Source organism: Cottoperca gobio, chromosome 13 (assembly GCF_900634415.1).
Source record: "Cottoperca gobio chromosome 13, fCotGob3.1, whole genome shotgun sequence".
Lineage (NCBI taxonomy): Eukaryota > Metazoa > Chordata > Actinopteri > Perciformes > Bovichtidae > Cottoperca > Cottoperca gobio.
Genome location: NC_041367.1, coordinates 9,733,062 through 9,756,789, shown reverse-complemented (window position 1 = coordinate 9,756,789; position 23,728 = coordinate 9,733,062). Strand labels below are relative to the sequence as shown.

Sequence of the window (23,728 nt, the reverse complement as noted above, 5' to 3'; positions counted from 1 at the left end):
TCCTTGTGAAGCTCCCCCAAATGTGTGAATGGCATCTTCTTGACGATCCTCTCAAGGCTGTGGTTATCCCTGTTGCTTGTGCACCTTTTCCGATCACACTTTTTCCTTCCATTCAACTTTCTATGGATATGTTTGGATACAGCACTCTGGGAACAGCCAGCTTCTTTAGCACAGACCTTTTGAGGCTTCCCCTCCTTGTGGAGAGTGTCAATGACTGTCTTCTGGACAACTGTCAAGTCAGCAGTCTTCCCCAGTGATTGTGAAGCCTGCTGAACCAGATTGAGAGACCATTTAAACACTCAGGAAACCTTTGCAGGTGTTTTGAGTTCATTAGTTGATTAGAATGTGACACCGTGAGTCTACAATATTGAACTTTCTCACAATATTCAAATTTTCTGAGATACTGATTTTTGGGTTTTCATTAGCTGTAAACCGTAATCGTCAAGATTAAACAAATAAAGGCTTGAAATATTTCACTTTGTGTGTAATGAATAATATGAGTTTCACTTTTTGAATTGAATTAGTAAAATGAACCAACTTTTCCACGATATTCTAATTTATTGAGATGTACCTGTACATTATGTATATAAAAGATGATTCTAAACCAATCAGACTTATTTGGTGGGGGAATACAAAATAGATAAGTAGACATATGCTACTGTTTGTAACCTGCCAGCAAAACACATTGCATTGGTATACATCTTTTAATAGATTAATGATTTATTGTATAAAATGTTAGAACATTGTGACAATTACCCACGCAGTTTTCCAAAACCCAAGAAGGTTTTTTTTGTCCAGCCAACAATCCAAGAAACCTAAAGATATTCAATCTCACGATGCTGTGAAACAGTTAGAAAAACCAGCAAACCCTCACATTTGAGAAACTGGAGCCAGCAGATTTGGCCTTTTCTAGATAAATCAATCATCATTTCAGCTCTAGTGTATTTATTCATGATATTAATCTTATTACATCAGCCCGAAAGGAGCAAGGAATAGCCAGACTATTGACTTCCACACACACACACACACACAGAAAACAGTCTTTTCCTGTTATTCACTCAGCCCTGTTCAGGAAGTGTCGCTTGCAACAGAGTAATAATAGTAGACCACGATACTAAAGGTTCTCCACACAGGAAGGACTGAGGGGCTGCAGGAACATCCTGAATTAAACAGGCTGTGTGTAAAATTAAGACATGCCTACTGTCAAAATCAGTGGGATCAACTTCCAAAGCCATTCACAAAGAACATGTAATAAAGGAATGAAAGGATTTCTTCTTAATACAAAAAGATCATGACAGGAATATAGTCCCATAGAAGAAACACACACTGCCATTTTGTGGCCATTTAAATGTACTTCATCTTAAAATAACAATATACATATGTACGTATATTCTGTGTTTATGTCACCTATTCGTTTTTTTTTGTCGAGTAAAATTTAGTTATTGGGGAGGTTTGTCATTTGTACTTATTAAAAAGGAAAACATTAATAAACACTGTTAAAAGAAAAGTACATTTATTGCAAATGTTTCGACAAATTTTAGCACAAAACACCAATATGCAGTATGTCTTACAAGGTTAACTGACAAAGTACAAAATATTTTAGATGTGGACTTCTGATTATCTACTTGAATAAACCTGCAGAAGTCACAATGAATTCAATAATCCAATCTAAAAACAATATCTGCTCATTTATGGCTTCGCAATAGACCTTAAAAGGGTGTTCTTCAGGTACGTGCACAGTTGGTTCATCAGGTCTTTACTCTGACCCTCGACCCAGTGCATCTCGATCACTACGTCCCTCTCATCCAGAATCACGTTCAGCAGACATTTAAACAGGAAGTGTTCGACTGCAGCGGGGCTCAGGGGTCGTTTAGAGGGCGGTTCACTCGCTGCAGCTGGAGCTTCCTGTGGGCCTATTTCCTGCCCAGCGCCTGTGCAGGTAGACGACTCCATGTCTTCACTAGATACATTTTCTAAGGCATCTTTCTGTTCTGCAGTTGGATTGTGTGTCACATCTGGACATGTCTCATTTAAAGAGGTGCCATTTCTAACCTGCACTAGCTCCTGTGCAGACATAGTTTTGTTTTGAGCACCATCACTCTGGGTGTTGCTGTTTTGAGTGGAGGCAGGGGTTGTGGCAGGAGCAGCTGTGGCCGGAGCAGCTGTGGCCGGAGCAGCTGTGGCCGGAGCAGCTGTGGCTGGAGCAGTTTTAGAGCTTGTGCCAGCACAGTGAGGCGCCCGGGGAAGCTCTCGCAGCTGACGCGACCCTTCACGTCGCTTCTCTCGTGCGTGGATCCAGGTGTTCTCCACAGCTGTTAGAAAGAGGCTCTGCTCCTGCTTCCCACACGGGACACGTTTGTGTAGCACCTGCAGAGCCACACAGAAGACAATCTTACTAATGAGGACGTTTACTGCAGATGCATGACGTATTAAACTGATTGATTGCTTTAACTGTAGTACAGTAAGCATGTGACCATTAGCTGACCACTGCACAAAATGACTGCTACATACACAGGATGGGAAAGCGACATAAACCTGAACTCTAATGCCCCGACTCTAAAATCCACAAAAACATCTGGCTTTGGTCTTCAGAGGGAAAGGTTACAATTGGCATTCCTTCCCTCAACAAATGACCCCGCCGTAGTCCCGGATATTTATCGGCTCCAGCTCCAATACGCAGTGATTGAAACATGATGCTACTTTCGGCCTCTTTTCGGGCACACTGTCCTGATGACGCGTGTTAACACACTTCATTCAAACTCTAAAGGAAACAAAATAAAACTAATCCAAACAGTCTTTGTAAGTCTTTCCACCAACTCTGGTTTGAGATCGGAAGAGAGACTGAAAAAGGTATAAAAATAGAAGTAACCAGCGTAACTCCATGCTGCTTTCTACTGTTTACTAACACTGCTACTGATGCGCTCGCAACATCAAAAGTGCAAAAACAACAACAGAAAGACATACTCTTCTACTTGAAATGCAAAAGCGGTCTATTGCCTATTTTAGCAGGTTTCCCACGTTTTAAAAAACCTGCATGTAGGCACCAACTTCTGGTGATTAAAGATGTGATGCAACAGACCTGCAAATGAAAAGTGTATTTGTGAAGCTTGTGTTTCTTCTGAGACCGAGTGGGACGAGTTGATTCAACTCTACAGTAACTTCTGAGGCCGTGTTCAAGACTGCACTACAATAACTTATATTGTATTCTCCTTTGCATCCTTTTGGGAATTTGGGGTGCAATTACGCCCACATTAGAGCAATTCCTCAAACTCTGTGTCTGACAACATTATGGAAAGGACTCTACATAGAAATAAAAAAAATTTCTCGCTTGATCTAGTCTGTTTGTTTTTGTGTCTAAACAAGTTCTGCTTACCCGCAGGTGAGTGAGTGTTTTCTCCAGCAGAGCAGTGATGCTGTCCACGGCGCCGCGGGCAACACCGCCTAAAGCCGATGCTTTGACCTGCAGCTCCTTCAGTCCCGCCTCTGGTAGAGTGAACGAAAGGGGCTTCCGCGCCTTCTCCAGTTTACGCTTTTTACTAGGAGGAGACTGAGATAAAAAGGAGGGAGGTTAGGAGAAAATGAATAAATAGTCTGCTACAGGGTATTATTGGACCGTAAAACAAAATACAATGGACTACAAATGATATGAATAGAGAAACAGAGGGATGTGTGGGTGAAGCCAACAATACCAAAGATACCTGTGCTACCATGGGCAAAAAATATTATTTTGCAATAAGCACATTCTTAAATATGCAAAAAAAAAAATACAAACTCCAGATAAATCAGATAGTAAAGATTACAAATGACAATAGAGAAGATTTTTTTTGTTCCAGCCAAAGAAAACAGTATTTCTGAAGATTAGATATCACTGGAGAAATATAGCAGTCCAAAAACAGCTACGTCCAGAAGCAGGCTGCCAGCAGAGGGCAGCGCTTCACCCACAGCACAAGCTGCATCACATCTTTTTTGGCAAAATTGAAATTCTTTGACAAGACAAAGGCTTTTTCCCCCACAGGCAACATGTTTGAAAATGAAAAAACACGGAAAAGAAATACACAAACTAGTATTAATCAATGATTAACTATTAATTTCATTATCATTTAATGGTTTATAAAATGTCAAAAAATTGTGAAATAAGTTCATCCAAGTCCAAAATGTCATTTTATTTCCAATACCAAAAGATATTCAGTTTAATATGATAAAAAAACTGATGAAAAGCAGGAAATCTCAACATTTGATCGGCTGAAAACAACATTTACTGAATTAGTAAATTATCAGAAGGTTGGCTATTATTTTACCGTCCATCGAATAATTGATGAGTTAACCAATTGTTGCAGCTCTGATTTATTGTACATGTATATACTGTGAGTGTGGTCACTATCTAAAACACTTTGTTTTGTTTGAAGACGATGCATTCATCTGGCAGCTGCCTTCACCTCTTGCTCTGTGGTACAGTGTACGGAAAGCTCTTAACTTCTGTGTCTGTGGTTAAACTGAAGATGGATGTTTGTTAAACACCACAAGAGGGCGCTCAAACCACATGAGCTCCTCCTGAGCCTGCCATGAATTAAACCCGCTCATTATTTCTAATCCCCTCTCATGTCACGCTGTGATGGCGGTGGAGGTCATTAACCATCCTTGTCTGAATACAACAGACGCTCTGGAGGGGAACGTCCCCTTCAAGTCCACTGCAGCAAATAAGTCAACGCCGCACTGGCGAGTCACTGCAGGCTGACTTAAAGTGGAGAGGCAGCGGGGGTCTGCACTGTACTGTGACGGAGCAGACAGCATGGCCGACTGACCTACAAACAGCCGAAGGAAGGCGCAGACTGTGACCTTCAAACTGCTGCACTGATCTGAGAGGCAACTTTTGATTACTCGTTCATTTTGGTGCATCGGAAGATTTAGCAGCTTGTTTAAAAAATACAAAAAAACTACAGTATGTAATACAAATTTATTTTTGTTCTCTAATCGCTCTTAAGCATAACCGAAAAATCTGAAAAGTATAATAAATAAATTCACATTCCTGCATCTGCTTCATTTTTATTGAAAAACTTCCAGTTAAAAGGTTTTCAATCCTGATCATATGATGGTCATTGTAGCTGCATGTCTAGAAGATGATGGAACGTATTTATTCATTGATTTGTTGACAATGAACTATGAAGTCTGTTTACTGTTTGTTAGAGCTTCTTTTATTTCTTATTGTCTCTCACAGACGTTTCTCTTTCCCTTTTTCCTCCACGCTCTGCAAGCCCTACAGCTCATTGTGGAAGGGAAGGAAATCAATAAAGATCCATCAAGCCAAACCTGTGTGTTTGTACGCAGCATCCTTGACACAGATGCTTGCACTAATACATTAGTATATAGCACACAGGATAGACTCGCAGACAAAGAGCATAAATGCCACATGAGTACAATCTTTACATGAACCCTTCTCCCCTGAATCACATCCTCTTCTGACTCCTTCACTCCATTATTAATCCCACTTACACACTCTCACCTCACCACATGCTCTCCCTCTCACATACACACACGAACGATATGGGTAAATGACCTCACAATAAAAGCCTGGCCTAATTTTGAAAACTCGGCACAGTAAAAGCCTATAAGAGCTGTTCTCTCTTGATATGTCATTCAATCATCCATCTTGATCTCACACACACACACACACACACACACACACACACACACACACACACACACACACACACACACACACACACACACACACACACACACACACACACACACACACACACACACACACACACACACACACACACACACACACACCTGTTTCGTCAAGTACCAATACCCCCTACATGGATTCCTGAACTCTGAACCTTCCTGCACCCCCTCATGCCGGAGGCCCGTATGAGCAACAACAAGACGCCTCGGGGCTCGGATAAAGCCTGGCTGCCTCCGTCTACATTTCCTCTAATCTCACTATCCACAGTCTCCTTCCCTTTGTCTGGTTTTTGCTGGATTTCTTTATCTGCATCTTGTTTTCCTTCAGTCCAATTAATTTAATCCATCCTCTGCATTTTCCCCTCTAGGTAATCAGATACACCAAAATGACTTTTGCCTTTAAAAGTAGAATTCAATGTTTTATTTCTTCATAATACCCCAGTTCAAAAGCTAAGTACTTAACAACTACTGTACGCTGGATACTGTACTCATTGTTCCTTCTGGGACAATATACTGGGGAGGATGTACACATAGAAACAGAGACCAGCATGAAGGCTATAACGAGATATTGATTTTAAAGAGATTTAGCATTGAACTCCTATAATATGACTCCCGATGAACAATTTAAGAAAATAGATAAATAAAATTGATGCAGCAGAACCAGAGATATCGTCCTTTTGATTTCACACTTTGCTTTTCCTTGTTAAAACACGAAGCCTACATTACCCACAATGACACTACCTACCACTGACAGTTCAGCCTCACATTTCTGTGCGTTATGCTAGTAGCAGCTGATGGTAAGATCACTTCTTATGAACTCCACACCTCTAAATCCTTTATGAAGGTAACAACACAATAACACGGAGGCTCCATCGTCTGAACCAAGACGGCAAAGTCTTTATTGCTCCCACATTGTCAACGGCGGCGCATTACAGCGTCACTTCTTCCGTTCTTACCTTTCACAATAAAAGCACCATATACAGTGTATTGCTGTTTACTAGAGGGAACTTCAATTCCCTCAGAGCTTTCGCTAAGAGGCAACTAAACAGAATACCTTACAGTAGTGCTCACACTTAACCCTGAACCTTTTACAAGCAGCAGCGTGACATGGAAAGGTGGAGAGAGGAGGCCGACGGTTGGAACATTTGAAAATATGTAAAATTGGTTCCCCTTTAAAGCAGCTTCAGTCCATTTGTACCAAGGACTGTTTTGAACTTCCTGGATGTGAGATACAAGTCAACCTTGTGACTCCAAAGATTCAGATGTGTCGTGTTGTAGCCCGAGTTTCACTTTAAGTGTCACCTGTAGAAGACAAATGGTAACCCGTGTGGTTAAGTAAAGTTAAAACAGCCCAGACGACGGTAGTTTGCAGGCTGACCTGGTAATAAGAGGGTTAAGTAGGTCACGGCTGCATGCACGTCACATATGTTATAGTCTATATGTAACATTAATGAGCACCTCCATGCAAATACATATATAGCAGACATCCATAGGAACACACGCAAGTAGGCAGAATTAGGTAGTCAACCATGCAAGGAATTACACATGCAGAACGTCTGTCATGTAAGCACGCACACACACGCACACATGCTCGAGGGGTCTGCATTGTAATGATGGCGAGCTGCTCTCGAGTGCAAATGACAGCGGATGTGCGTCAAAGTGGAGGAGGAGGAGGAGGAGGAGGAGGAGGAGGAGGAGGGTCGCAGGAGAAAATGTAGGCCAATCATTCTGCTCAACTGCTTTTATGCTGAAAAGGCCAAAACAGAGAGGAGTCAAACAAAACAGTCTCCGTCACTCAGCCTCAGCTGACCGCCTCCACCTTCCTTCATCTTCACTCTGTCGTCACGCTAACATTAATATGAGCAATTTAGCTTTTGTGGCTACTTCACAGTCACTGCTTTGTATTTATCTCCAACTCTCTCACTGTCCAGACAAAACAAAGGTACGCACACAGTCCTGCCCTGGCAACTGTTGCCTGGATACAGCATGTTAGAAATCACATAAAGATCTCCCCAGAGGAGGAAGGAGGAAGGAGTAAGTGCTTTAAATGGAACAGAGCTGGAGGGGAGGAGGATACAGCGCGGAGAGGGGCGAGAATATGGAGGTGGTGGAAAATAGAGGAGGAGGAGGAAATATCAGCAAGCAGCAAAATGTCCAACAGATTACTTACTTGTGTGTTGACTTGTGTAGTCTTTTAGCTTCGGAAATTACCCATCAATTCTCTAAATGCTCAAGAAAGGAGCTTCAATGCTTCCTCCTTTATCTCCTTTAGCATACTATACACTTGACCATCCTGCTCCACAAGTCCTTGCGTCAGCAACATTCAAAGTGTCTCACAATTCGGCCAATAACATCCGCCATCACTGTTTAGTTGTACGCTATGGATGAATTGAACACATCCTTCTTTGGAGGTGAGATTGTGTTTCGTAAAGGAATCTTTACTTGAATGGTACAGCATTGAGTTTGTCACTGTGACTCATTTTCTTTGTGTTAAATAAAGCCAATTGAAAGTGCAGTCGGATTCTCTTAGCACCGCAGTTATATTTTCTTACTCCTTATGAATTCTTCTTTACATCTTTTCTTGATCCTGAGGGAAAACGTCATACGGTCAAGGAAAAGTGGTTCGGAAAGGACGGATTTTTACTATTTGGTCACAACCTATTTCTCTGTTTCATCGAAGCACACGGTACTGAATTTCATTATCCAGCCATAACGACCACAAAATAATCTGTTGCGTCTGAAATGTGCAATAGGGCACGAGTTATTGAAGTGCACACGGGGAATAAAATCTGCTCAGACTTACCGGAACAATCACATCATCATAGAAACTCCAGGCCAGCGCCCATCGCATCGTCCGCCCCTGGCAGAACTCTGTGTGTGTTACTTTAGGTACCTGACAACAAGAGAAACAGAGGTATGATCAGCACTGCGACACTCGCCAATGCAGCAGCTAGCAGGTAATGAGCCAAACATTAAATATCATGGACATTTTAGCAAAGAAACAGATGACAATCGGCGTCAAACATCTGGGTAATTATATATATATATATATATATATATATATATATATATATATATATATATATATATATATATATATATATATATATATAAAAGCCTTGTGAAAGTCTTTTTTCTTAAATAATCAAGGAGGAAACATGGTGCCTTCCTTTGCAAGTAGAATTACCTGAAAAAAGCCTTAAATATTTAATTTGAACTTTGAACCTATTATATTATAACCTATAGGAAATATGGTTACCAGTGGAAGTTATAATGGTCCCATCCTAATCAATTAACGTTGATTAAAAAATTTGATTAAATAAATACCCATAAAATAAAACGGTAGATAAAAACATAAAATCTTTCTCATCTTTATTCCATATTTAAAACTGGAGACAGTGAACTAGTCGGCGGTGTGATAATAAAATGTAAAACAGTTCTACATAACCAAATCATTTTCAACAGACCCAGAAAGCATTTTTCCTGGTGTGAGTTTTGGCTTCATGAGCTCCACCTCTCTAGCAGGGAGTGAAATTTCTTAAATCCATGACTCTGTGATGCGGTGTGAAGACCCTTGTGCTAACAGAGCACTTTAAGTGTCTCTCAGGACTGCTCCAGTTAATACGAGGAGGGTCACTAAGATAAAAGGTCAGAGGTCAAAGAGCTCCGTCTCGGAGACGTTCACATTTGCTAAATTAAAAAACACAGAGCTGAGTAGAAGATCGAGTAATGGGTGATAAAAGCATTAGCATATTCACTAGGCCGGGTTTCTGTTTACACACACTTTAAAAAGAGGCAACAGTCTCCTCTCTGGACGTTAGCCAAGGACGCACTCACTCTGATGAGCAGCGACAGCACCCGAGAACCTCTGGAGGAGCTTTGAGGGATGACAGGTGGAGTTTATTTCTTTGAGCATGTGAGAGACCCGCGGCCTGCAGCAGTCAGGAGTCATGTGCAGGGCTATTAGTTGGTCTAATGACACTAATGCATGTTAGCTACAGAGCGCCCTGTGATTCAGTCATGCACAGCTAAGAAATCAGCTCCTTCATGGCTCATTTGTGACCGCGCTTAGGGAACATATTGGAAGAAGCTGATGTGTTTTATTTTTCTGGGTATCTGCTTCTCTGATGGAGATGGCCGTCTGCTTCTAACGTCAATACAAAGTCCCAGAAGAGTGTTGGGGTTTGAGAGGCGAGGCAAAGATTGTTTTAACAAGCCATTATCAAACCTGCACAGAAGGGGCACCTTCCTGCATGAGCTAACGGAGATCAAAAGCTGTGGATGCTTTGTATCTCATTGATTTCAGAGGATGCAGATGTATTTGTGTGTTTGCTTTGGTTGGTACTCACCCCTTGCTTCCTCAGCTCCTCTTTCAAAGGTGCCAAGCTACATTTCTTCCCCAACATGCAGCTGTACCACCTGCAGAAAGAAGAATCCACATTAACCAGCTGTGTGTCGCTGTGTTATCGGGCATGAACTAGCAAGCAGCGATCAAACGAGCCGAGGCGAGCGTTGGGGAGCAACACAAACACAAAAAGTAAACAGGAGACAGGAAAAACATCTGTGTGTGTGTTTGTGTGTGTACGGTCCAGTGGAGGAAAAGCTGTTTTGAAGTCGTCCCTTGGTGGAAGCCTGATCAATAATCTCTGCTGTGCAATAAAGAGGACGGGTTGGTCTTGATCAATAAGTAGAGTCCAGGATGATGGAGCAAAGAGAAACACATCAGGGAGTCAGACTGGACGGAAACACAAACCGTGTCAGGGTTTGTTTAGCTTTCACTAGATATTATTTAAAGCTAATTATCTGGTCTTCATTTAATTGCCCAAGCTTGGGGAAAAAACATAAAATGTGATAAATAAGCATGAAAAGCACATCAATACAACCTCAGGGGCGTTTAGCTTTGTTTTTTGTTTGCTTTTATCAGGTGCGTTTACTCACTAAAATCCTGTCCTGGCTGTCCAGCTGCCAGAATTCATGACTGCAGCCTCTACTCAGGGCTGACCTCAGCCTCCTCTGCATGATTTTGGGGTAAAATAATGTGTATTTCTAAAGGTAATTAGTTGATTAGCAGAAAATTAATTGGCAACCATTTTTGTTATCATTTATCAAGCAAAATAAATGTCTCTGGTTTCCGTCTCTGACTTGTGTTCAAAGCTAAGCCCTTGTAAATAGCCATATTCCTAAATATTCAAATCTACAGCCACACCCAACGACTGTAGATGAAATCTCATCTTAAAGAGTTTCAATAGAGAAAGGACGATGATTTGTAATCAGGTTAGGGAGGCATGAAGATGCACCAGAAGGGGTGAAGGGGAGGGGGAGAGCAACATGTGAGCCTCGGTTGACTAAATGAAATATTGAACAGCTCTAATATCCACAGATGTTCCCCACTTTTCGACACAGTGGGGAGGAACACCCAGAGCAGCCACCGGCTTCCCCCCTCTGCCAAACATCCCTGAGTGTGCAGCTGCATCGGCATCCATATTCTCTATTCACATGTTGAAGCACGTGTGATTAAAATCTTATTAGCAAAGATGGTAATTTTCATATCAATGGGATGATAAATGAGGAGTATTACCTCATATCTAACTGGGGCTTTGGATGTGTGTTAAACTGGGAACTAAGGTGATTTGCCCCGATCTGACAGTAATTACACTTCAGTGGAAAGAAGCGGGGAAGAGGAGCAGGGCGGTTGGAGAGGGCGTCTCACAGGACCAATCGGTGAAGCTGGCAATGTTTCCATGGACACCTGGTCGCTCTGGTGTCCCAGCATGCATTTGGGAGTGACAGCCGGCTCTGGTTGGTTCGGCTCGAGCCTCAAACATTAGACTGGGTTCATTCCCACTTCTTCTCTTCGCTACATGACTGTAACATAGAGCCACACAGGAGCAGGCAGCTGTAAAGATGGGTCCCTCTCAGGGCCGCTCATGTTTCTACTGACGCATTACACACACACACACACACACACACACACACACACACACCCACACACACACCACTCCCCTGTAGGAGGCAAAGCAGGTGAGGCATGTCTAATCAGTTTTAATAGCTCCACTCTGCAGCTCCCTCTATCCGTGTCTCACTCTGCTGCCCCAGTGACATCCCTGGTTACGGGGGAGGGTAGAGTGATGGCCGCTGGAGACACCCCCACCCACCCAAACACAGCTGTTCCCTGTGGGCTCCCGGATACAGTACAGGGAGAGCATGTGCCAGAATCATTAAAACAAGTGTGGGTGACAGCTCCATTAATGTGCAGCGACCCATCTGCACATTTCACCTCTTGGTGTCTCCCCTTCACTGGTGCTCTCAGCGGCCATTTAAACCTCTCGAAGCCTCTTCAAAGAGAACAAAACTGCAGCACTCTTGTTCATCCATCTGCCACTTAGATGTGGAATATTTACAGTCTGTCATTGAGATACATATAGCACACACACACACACACACACACACACACACACACACACACACACACACACACACACACACACACACACACACACACACACACACACACACACACACACACACACACACACACACACACACACACACACACACACACACACACACACACAGCAGGTCAAAGTCCGGCTCTATATCTCACCGCAAGCGTTTCTTTAGCTGCAGGCTGTCATGAATGATCCTCTTGACAAACTCCAGTTCCCCGCCCTCTGCCATGATCTCCGTCACCCCGCCTGTGTTCACTGAACTGGGAGGAGGTCGCCTTGAGTTCCTGGAGTTTACCCCCTGGAGAGAGCAACAAGACAGACAGAGCTTAAGATGAAATCCTGTTAGAAACCTGTTACTATCGTGCAAACAAACACAGAGGACAGTGTTAACTCTAATTAGCCGCTTTTTCACTATTGTGCCACTGCGAGCTAAGGCTGTCTTTGAGCCAGCCAGTGTTAATGGACCTGGGCTTTATGCTGGGAGAGCAGTTTTAGGCATGTTTTAATCAGGGAAACACTCACCTTCGCTTCGAGCTGATTGGCAAAAAAAGGAGGATTGCACATGCAGAAGTCGTATACTATTTCCGTCTCTTCTTTCAAGGCGTCCATCAGTAAAGTCTTCTGTGGGACTTTCACAACTAGGAAAGTGTAAACACAGAGATGAGGCAGGTACCGTTAGTAAGTTCAAAGTTTTAGCTTATCATGTCCGCTCTTGGGGAAAACAAAACGAGGCTAAAAGCCTATAAACAATGTATAGCCTCCCTTTAAGACACACTCCGTGAGACAACATACACACTACACTGAAAGACTGTGGTTGAAATGCAGCGGTCTAATGTCTTGAGATATATGTTCTTCAGGATGAGTGGACATATTTACCTTTAATGAGGTCAGACAGGCGGTTCTGCTCAACGTTTTTCGTAGCGTAGTCAAAACAGATGTCGTCCACCTCTGTGGCCAGGAAGTACCAGCCGTTCATCGTGGCTCCCAGTAAGGGGTAGATACAGGACGCACCAGTACCTGAGGAAACGCATCATTTGGGCAGTTTGAGGATGTGCAAGTTCTTTAAGATGATAAATGGTTATGAGTTTTATTGGACAATATGGAAATGTGTTGTTTAAAGTAAAAGGGACTATAATGGACAATAAATGTCAGACCCAGCAGCTGTTATTAAATCATCCACATATGACGCAACTACAGTCAGTCCAAGCTCAGATAAAAGTGGCTCCAGTTAGTAAAGAGTGGTGATCCATCAGAGAACTGACAGCTTCAATCTGCTCACAGAAGGATTCAGGGTCACCAATCAGTGACCTTGAGGTCCTAAAGAGGACTCGCACACGTCTGACAGACAGAACGATAAACACGCTGGGACATGTGGATGGGGATTTAGCTGGTAAGTGCTGGGAACACTGGGCTCATGTGAACCAGCTGGAGGCACCAACTGACATTTTGTGTGCGGCTCTGCGCTGCTGGCAGCCACATCCAGAATAAACAAGAGCAGGGGTACCTCTCTTGTTTTGCGCATTTAGGCGGAGCTTGATAAATGTTAAATGTAAAATAAAGAGCCTATTATAAATTGTACAAAATTACAGTTATCACTGATCACTTCAGGAAATCTCTCAGTTACATGAAAAGTAAAGTCAGCGGCGTTGATTTGGAGGATCCCCACCACATGATGATCCTATCGCACCCATACACTGTAAAAGATGTGAAGGAAATGACACAAAGAGTGGTGGTGGTACCGATGTCGATGCCCCTGCGTGGTTGCTTCTGGCCGTCGATGAGGTCCTCCACCCAGTGGATGTAGTTGAGGCGGAGGGGGACGGTGGGGATGAGGCGCTCCAGAGGGATCGCGATGGTCAAACCAAAGTCCTCCTTCAGCAGGGTGCAGGTCAGCGCTCGGACTGCCTCCGGCTCTTTGAAATTCACACTGGAGGAGAAAAACAAACATGGATAGCCTTTAAATCCTACTGTAGGACCTACACAAAGGAACATTCAGGTTTATTAACCACTTGGGTCTTATTTCTGTTATTTCAGCTCTTCATCTGACTCGTGCAGTTTGTTTTGCAACCAGCAAATAGGGTGTCGCCAAATCAAACAGGACTGAAATCTTAAAAGGTTCAATGTGTAATTCCGAGCCACCTGCTCCAAAGAAATGAGGGGCAGTAGTTCACCGTCTAAACTCGTTTTATGTTTACATTCTGGCCCATCTTACACATTGAACTTTTAAGGATTGCTACTTTAAAATGAAGGACTCCAAATCAATTCTACATGTTCATCGTTTCTCAAAGTGGTTTTCTATAAGAAAGGTTTCAAACTATCTCCAGTATTGGAGATTGTCGTTCAGAACAGATTGATGATTTTACTGCTCACCTTTGATTTCTCCTCTAACTGATTTTGATTAACGTTAAACCTGATGGTTAATATTACGGATAGAAAGGGTGACCAAAGCTACAAAAATTAAACCAATGTTGTATGAAACCACATTTTCCCTTTAAGGATGTTTTTAATTTAGTGAGTTGCTGATCCTCTTGTTTTTTCAATGAGGCAGCCTGACAGTAATTTACAAACGGCTCTTAATACTGCACTTCATTAACCCTGTGCTCCTCCAGCCTGCTGCAGCTCTCTGCACTGATCCCCATTACTTCACATTGCACACGCACACACACACACAGACAATAGGGAGATAAGCAGCCCATCAATCCACAATCCCTTGCTAATGACAATGAAATTCACATTTTCAACATTGCTAAGACCTCCCACTTTTTACTCCCAATTCTCAGTCCCACTCGTTCAGCACTCCCGTCTTTTCCTCTCAACATGGTTAATGATTTCAGCTGTCACACAAGCGGGCACGAGTGTGGCAGACAGGACGAGTGGGCGAGCGAGGAATAATTAAAGGTACGCTGAACGCTTTCGCACCTTGGCAGATGTAATTAGACACATCGCAGCGTCTGGCACCTCACCAATTTGGTGCGAGTAAAAAAACTACTGGTAGAGATGGGAGGTATAAAGATCCAAAGCAGCAAACCTCTGATTTTGTTTTTATTTATTTTATTTTCACAAATCAATTACACATGAAGAGCTGGAACACTTCGCTCTCTCGGTATTCAGCTCCTCTTCGTTGATACTTCACAACACATAGAAGAGCATCCCAATTTCACTTTCTTTCCAGGCCCATATATTAACCAGAATGCCTCCAACGATTAGATTAAAAAAAAAAAGGTGTCCCTGTGTTGCTTCATGTACCGTTGAGACATGAAATATATATCCAAGTCAAGTCACGGTGAAAGGAGAGCTACGCTAGTTGTTCAGATCAGCTGTCGTAGTCCAGATCGGACATGTTTTCTCCTCGTGTGAGCTACAAAACATCTGGTTGTAAAAAAGTCTGACCAGCACTCTGCACGCCTCAACTCTTTTAACTGTCCTGCTCTCGTCCACTAAGATGATCTCCTGTCGACTGAGTGCAAAACAGGGGAGAAAGCTGCGTCGCTGCTGAGGTGACTCGGTCACTGAACTCTGCCTCTTCATTCAGGAGTGCTAACAAAGACAAACGACCCTCCAGGTGTGCGACGGATACAAATGAGAAGTGATTTACCTGTAGAGCCCAACATCTATCTTACCCTGTGTCTCTTCACGTAATGAACATATTAGGTTAATGGTCCAGTTTAATCAGCGGCTGAAGGAGTGCGACCGCCTGGAGGAAACACCTGGCTCTTTTCAAAGGATGCACGGTACCTTTTCAAAAGAAGAGCCACTGAAGTCATTTGCACAAAAGTGGCCTCAGTGGCCTGAGCAGAGGGGAAGAATCAAGCCGATGCATCAGCTCTCCCTCATTAGCTTAACGCTCACTCTTTTCCAAAATGAAAGCCTGCCTCTCTCAGATATTCTGCCCTCTTTCATTTCTCCTCTGAGGCATCATTGGATAAGGATCAATATTCAGAGAGGGAAGCTGCTCAGGCCAGCCCTCTATTTTTAGCCTCCGATGAGTGAGTGAGTGAGTGTGTGGCTGTGGGTGTGTGTGTGCGTGTGTATACGTATGTGAGTGTAATGCAGGCCGTTCACTCCCATCAGCAGCACTGCGAATGCCACGTCTCCATGGCAACCCCACCTACTGAACAGATGAGGAGAGCACGCAAATCCGGCCACGCTGGAGCAATGGCTGATGCCAGACGGAGCGTGAGTGTGCCCGCGATTTACGCCTGTGCTGCCACGTAGGTGCACCGCTGCGTGCTTACGGCATTAACGTGGCCGACGGGACACCGTGTGGGACAAACAAGGATGAAAAAGTTGTGATGAGACTAAATAGACTGTACTGCTTCTGATAAGAAGAGTGTAAGGGGGGGGGGGAGGTAGGAATCAGCTGTAGCTCCAGCCGATGTTAACAGAGTAAGACAAAGAAGAAGAAGAAGAAGAAGAAGAAGAAGAAGAAGAAGAAGAAGTTTAAATGCTGAGAGGAAGAAAACTCTTTGGTTCAGAAGGATGAAGAGGACGACATCATGAGACTGGAGGGGAGTTACTGCTCTCACCTCCATGCTACATGATCAGCCTGAAAGCACACACACAGTAACACACACACACACACACACCACACACACATTCAATCTCTATCCACAGAGAAGTGACCTTCAAGGTCTACTTCACTCTGAGTGAGCTCGGAAAAAATGTTGTGCTGATTAGCTGCAACTTATCTCTCGTGTCAGGTGTTTTTCGTTTTTGAGTCCTCACAAGAGCAGAAATGAGTGCATCACTTAAAACTCAATATTAATTTAAAGCTAAAGTGACTTTGAATATCTCTGAGCTCATTTAGTGATATATTTTTTAATTCTGCAGATATGCTGATGCTGTAAAAAACAAAAGGGCTAGTGGGGATCGAAATGACAAACAGCAATCATGGCAGAAATTATAATTTTTCTAGACGTTTCTGATTTGGTGAATAAAATGTTTATGTGAATTGAGCAAGTAGTCAACATCTCTTTATTTATTTTTTTAAATATAAAAAAAATTTAAGTCAGAAAACAGATACAAGATAAGAACGGGCTTGGATGAGGTCATTTATTAAACACGTACAAATACACAAACATTTATTCCGGAGGAGTTAAGGTGCATCTGCCCCCAAATAATGAAACAGGAACAAAAGAGCAGAGAAAATGGAGAACTTAACGGTCTTCTTTTATTCTTTTCAACAACAGAAGATGATCTTCTCAGTATATTTTATATAGTATATACTCAGAGCTTGTTGGAGTTGCTTGCCAGACTTTTGCCCAAATTATTCTTCATAATTATCTGGTTTTCAGATAAATGATTTGGAGTATAGTGATGGTTGTGCCTGGGTATTAAAGGCAACGGCACAGAAGTCACACAGCTGATCGTCATCAGCTGCCTCTTGACAGCTGAATCAGTGAAATAATAATAATAATAATAATAATAATAATAATAATCAGATCTTAAAAAACATCTGCATTGCAATAACGATTTTCAGCGATGCTGATCATTGTAGGTTTACATTTATTAATTTTAAATGGAGCATCAGAGGTGCTCATTTGTCCTTTATTGCCAAGAACATGTTTAATAATACATCTCTGCACACACAACTGGTGTGAAAATTGAACATTTCATTAAATACGGAAGTGAAAATCATTCTCCAGATGAATGTCTCCCAGCCCATAAAAATGACTACCAAATGAAATGTCACCCAGGGTGTTGCATTTTTAATACCACTCATGCCTCCTAATCCCCGTCCCCGTCCCCCCCCCCCACACATACACACACCCTCTAACTGCCTGATGTTAGCCCGCCTTCTCCTTCCACAAAAACTGAAACAAACCAACATTCAGACTATTTTTTAGATTTGATCTGTTCCTCACTTCAATTCCAATTTCATCCCCATATTTCTTGTCCTGCTGCCGCTGGTCTGAGCTCCACTCTGCCCACTGCTATCAGTCCTCCCCGCTGACGTTCCCTAAATGAAGGGAGACGTATCTCCCCCGAGGATTGAGTGAGTGTCTCCCCAAGATTACTCTCATCCCTAACTCACCTCTTAAAGTCTTAAAAATTCAGTAGATGAATTCATTGGGAAATACAAAACCACAGTAATCCCTCCACTGATGGAATGACAGACTGATGGGGAAGAAGAGCCAAATTTCTGCAGACGGCCAACAAGAGCCGGTGCCACACACGAAGGGAGACGCAAATCCTCGACATCCGTTCATGCAGCAGGCAGAGAGAACAAATTAATTGGCAACTGACTCCAGCCCGAGTCGATGTCTGATCATCGTGCAATGTGCAACTCCTGAAACTATTTATTGTAAGGAAAAATACGAACACTTCTTTTCAGGTGCTGGACATAAAAAAGGAAGAATGTTTACAACACATCTAACGGACCAATACACCTTTCTTAGCTATGGTACCAGCATAGCTCCAGGGATGTAGGTCAGTCAGTCAACCACTTTGACCCAGACTGAAATATCTTAACACCTGTTGGATGGATTGTCATGCTTATTTTGTGTAGACATTCAACTTCATTCATTTAGCGCCACCCAGCAGGTCAACATTTAAATTCTTAGTCACAACATCTAATAAAAGCAGATCATGCAGCCTGCTTTACTGCTAGTGAACCAATGTTTAATTTATTTGTCATATCACACGCATAACTGTCTAGTTGCCTAATTCCCCGATTGTCTAAATTTCCACATTGGATGTGCAGCCTATAACGGTACCAGCCCATTGTTTGTAGTCTGTCTGTCTGTCTGTCTGTCTGAGACACAGACTGATAATTAACACCTGCCACACACAGACATTACGTTGAGTTTTACAGCGAGCCCACACATGCACATGCTCGGCCCGCCATAAGATGATTGACTGGCCACCTCACAACCACAAAAGGATCATCCCACACCAATATGTTCACACTCACACACAGATGTTCAGACTCGCTGCAGTGACGCCGGCATTCATCTGCATAACACAGACAATAACAAGTGATTTCCTCACCGAGCAGACGGGGTACCTGTTTCATGAAACACAAACAAAGAGGGAGGAGAGCGTCTCCGTCCTGACAGATGAACAGCAGACCTCAAACACAAGTCTCACAATAACTGTCAGCTCTTACATTCACTGGGAGTTAGCTTTGTGTAGACGGGCCTCTGTATCGATTGAGAAGAACGTTTTAATAAATAAATGTACATTTATAAAATGACAAGCTGACAATAGCTAACTGCTAAAAAGAACCCAATTGAACCAAAGTACAATGTAAATGCTATTTTTTCAACAAAAATAAATATGATTACCAGTGCCAATATAGTACCTGAGTTTTAGTTTGCACAGCTGCACAAGAACATCGTTAATGTATAAATGTCCTCATATAAATAGCAGAATTAAGGCCTTTAAATCCAAACGCAAAACTCTTTCAATTAGTTGCTTATTCTCTTATCATTCGGCTGGCGGGTCGACTCTCAATGTATAATTTAAGCGTAGTGCCTTCGAGAATAAAAATTACTTTTTGCAAGCTAATGCTTGTGCTCTGTGATATTGGGCTATATAAAGAACATTATATTGACATGTTTTGTTTATCAGATTAGCACAAACATGTTTTGATTTACTCCCTTTTCAAAAGTTGATTAAAAAATTAATTAGAAGGACAAGTCGCTCTTTGGCAAGTCGATTTACTTTAAAATACGAGGACGTCTCTCAGGACAGGATTTAAAATACAGTAAGATCAGCAAGTTTGCCAGAGAATAGTAGGTAATTGCAGTTGTAATTATGACCGGGGTGAAGGTGTTAATGAATTTACCCATATAAATGCTCTGGATGGGATTAAAATCCCTGACCAGCACAGGTAGTGTTAGCATCACCCCACCTCCCCCGGAGACTGAATGGAGCTTCAGTTAACATTTGTCTGATAGCACAACTAACGATAAGGTATACATTTCTGTATACGGTTTGGTAATTAACATATTAACACAAAATGTGACTTAATTCATTTCTCTCAGAAGTACTGATGACTGTGATCGCTGGTTATTGTAAGAAACTGCAGACACTAACTTGCAACAGCAGGTAGAGCACTGGTGCAAGTAATAACATTAACGATGTCTCAGCAAGCCAGTGAGCATGCACAACAGCAGGACCCTGGAACTGACACACCTGGAGTGAATGCAGCCTTTATTAATAATTACACCTGTGCTTTACCTGCGATTTACACGATCAAAATGTCTACATTCACATGAACAAACAGGTCAATAAACTGTTATACTAACTAGAACTACTATGCCTCTGCCAACCAGTCAAGTTGCAGTTTACATCCACGTCTGTTCAAAATGTCATCTCGTCATAATTCTTTCCTTTTGTGTGAAATCGTCATAATTAGCGTATGAATACTTGAGTTGACCAAAAAAGTTGTTTTGTGAGCTTGGCCGTTGACATCATTTTAATCAGTTCTTCTTTGAGTCCAAGTGGATGTTTGTGGCAAATTTAAAGAAACTCCCTCCAGGAGTTCTTGAGATATCGCAGACGGACGGACAGAACACAGAAACATATTGCCTCCGGTGCAGAGGCATAAAGACATCTGTGATTTATCTTTCCACCCAATTCAGGTTGTTGTCTGAAGATTAAAAATCCACGTCCAACTCATCTACTTTTTAATTTATGAGGGTTTTATTACTTAAATAATCTAGTTCCTGTTTCTTTCCCACAGCAGCAGCAATCATGAGCTCACACCGTTTGACGTCAACACCACTAATCATCTCGGACATATTCTTCCTTTGTTCTCCTGCCTGGACTTTCTCACATCATGACTTCTCAGCAGCATTTCTCTAGGAAGGGCGAACGCATGCACGCACGTGCCCGGTTTGAGTAGCTAGTGAAACACGGGGAGCTTACAGAGCAGTTTTTGATTGACACACCAACCTATTCTTAAAATTGGAAGTTTGTTTTAAACTGTCACTCACTTGCGAAGTATTTGTAATGAAAAAAAGAGCCGCAAAACAGATTATGGAGTGAAAGAGAAAATCTTTTGATATTGGGTCCATTAATCATTTGTCCAGACTTCGTCTTCCTGCTGTTGCCAGGAGCTGAGTGGGCAGCTAAGATCAGACTGAGTCAGCTGGGGCAGGAGCGCTGCTGAATGGGTTCCTCAGGGCTCGACTCTGGCATACTGGTGGAAGAGGTTTATGTACAACACTGCTTCAATACATACACAAGATGGCTTTAAGTATGTGGACACCTGAGCATTACACCCATATGCTATTCTTGAACATTTCATTCCATAACTATGGACATTAATATGCCGCTAAAACATCCTCCACTCTTCTAGTTTCAGGTTTCCACAAGATTTTGGCAGCGCCCCTTCAGCCACAAGAGCATGAGTGAAGTCGGCCACTGGTGTTGGTTGATAATGTGAGCGATGGTACAGATGGGATGGATTCCCATGTTTACTACATGCAAGTGTTCATCGAACAACTGAGAGGTCGTTTGTAAGGCTAAAGAAACTGCACATTTGCAATATGTTTTAATTGTTAACGTTATATTTGGATATAATTACCTTGAATGATGGAGTTTGGCTGACAGCCGTCCATATTTGTCTGCTTTTCCAGACTCTTCCATGTCTTTAAGTGGCAAGTTGGATATATCTGAGAAACATTTGAGTTTCCCAGTTGTAATTATTGGTGGATGCATGTATCCAATTTTTTTTTTTCTTCGCCCCAATATCAATTCCGATACCTTAACGCAGTCAGAGAGCGGTCACTTTTTTCCAACATTTTTAAACCTGTATGGCGCATAGTTTATTGGAATGAGGCCGGACTTGGCGGTCACTGAATCCGATAGTGTAAATACTGAATTCTACAATGACATGGACCCAAAAAACACAATGATGTTGGTAATAATGTTGGTTTATCACATCATGGCTGATACCCGATTCATTTGAAAGGTCAATCTGCAATGAAACCAATTCAGTGTATCAGATCGTTGGATGTCCCGGTGAACGCTAGATGTGTAATGTTATATGTTTTTAAGCTACTGCAAGCCTAAATTTCCCTCAGGATGAATAAAGTATCTATCCATCTATCTAAGACTTTGTGCACAAGGGCATGTTAAAACAGGTATGGCATTTCTTCAAATTCTTGCCAACATATTGTGCCCTTCACCAAACCAAGCCCTTTATATAGATTGATACACGTAATGGACCTTTGAGACACAACCTTTTGGGAAAGTGTCTGTTCAGTGTAATACATAAGTGTTTGAAAGATTCTTTATTTTTATAATGAGAATTGTTTACCAAAGTTGCGAGTGGGCTAAATGCTAACTCAGTCCCCAGCAAGAGGGTTTCGTTTTTATTTGGCACTACAGTCTGTTCAAAATAAATGAAAATAAATATAAACGTATGCATTTTTCCCCCCCTGATGCACCAAAGTCACACCGAAACATGAACCGTGAACTATAAACCAAACCATGACTTCTGTGTACATCCCTGATACAAACGATCCATAAGCAATCAATAAGTATGTGCAAAAAATTAAAGCAAAAACAGAGCTGCTGTGAGACAGAGGCCATCTCCAATCCATACAATTAACTGATATAATGGTGAGAGACTTGAGATCAGGGGTGATGGACAAGAAGATACACAGCAGACTACTTTGAAATACTAAACACACACAGTCTCAGGTACTTACACAGGTCTTCCTGCGAGGCTGGTGTGCACGTGGTGCTGAAAGTCTGGATATTTGGCAGCCAGGTAAGCAAAGTCCGGAGGTGTGTCTTTGTAACGGTTCCGGGGATGCATGGACTTATTCAGAGCCATGATCAGAGCACTGGTTTCAGGGGGGAAAGACATGAGCTAAACAAAAAAACATACTGATAAAAGCACTAGACTAAGACTAAACCTTGTTTTGGAGCTTACGTTGACTTTGAAACAGGGAACACTAACGTTAAGATATTGAGATGAACCTGTGTCTTTAATGACGTCGTTGGATTTTAAAACTAAGTATGGGTAACTGAGTAAAAACTAACGGAGCTAGTTTGAAGCAGAAAGCTAACATGTTAAGCTAATATTTAGCCGGTATGTGTGCCTACCTACCTTTTATTGTAGTATTGTCCGTGTTGTTGTGGAGCCTATTATTATTTTTCGACTAGTGAGGACTTTATTTGACTAAACTGTAGAAACAGCTCACACTCACGTTGTCCAAACGTTGTTCACTTCCTGTGATTCTCTTCCTGGATGTCTGTGACGTCACCTCTCTACGCAGATGCGTGTTGACGTCACAAACATGTTCCCATGTAAACAGTGTCAGTCAACCTCGTATTCATTTTACATTCATAAATGTAAGTTAGCAAAAGTAAAATTTAGACAATAACTTCAGCTATAAACAAAAAAGCTATTAAAACTGGGAGACTGTTTCCAATTTAATGTTTTTATTTAAGTTATTCTCTATTTATTTAAGTTGACACCTGGCATGTTTTATGTTACTTTACTTACTTTATTATTTGATGTTACATTTCTGCTAAACTCATTAAATATACATAAAAACAGTAACATAACTGTTATCATAATTCGAGATTTAAAAGTTGTTTTTTTTGCTTTATCTTTACTTTTATTTTGC

At 42.1% G+C, this 23,728-nt stretch overlaps 1 protein-coding gene across 3 annotated transcripts; it reads right to left on the bottom strand.

Moving 5' to 3' along the window:
• Positions 1-928: 928 nt before the first annotated feature.
• mettl16 (methyltransferase 16, N6-methyladenosine) lies at positions 929-23,403 on the bottom strand. Of its 3 annotated transcripts, XM_029446722.1 has the most exons (11): positions 23,206-23,377; positions 22,802-22,939; positions 13,877-14,064; positions 13,014-13,154; positions 12,660-12,775; positions 12,293-12,435; positions 10,038-10,107; positions 8,492-8,581; positions 3,374-3,547; positions 2,208-2,367; positions 929-2,177 (listed from the first exon to the last, which is right to left on the bottom strand). In XM_029446722.1, exons 2-11 carry the CDS (start codon positions 22,927-22,929, stop codon positions 1,690-1,692), a joined length of 1,698 nt encoding a protein of 565 aa, XP_029302582.1. In that variant the 5' UTR covers positions 22,930-22,939; positions 23,206-23,377; the 3' UTR covers positions 929-1,689. The 3 variants fall into 3 exon arrangements, with proteins under 3 accessions (XP_029302582.1, XP_029302581.1, XP_029302580.1); XM_029446721.1 differs by having other exon boundaries at positions 929-2,367; positions 23,306-23,403; XM_029446720.1 differs by having other exon boundaries at positions 929-2,367; positions 23,206-23,379.
• Between the last annotated feature and the right edge of the window lie 325 nt (positions 23,404-23,728).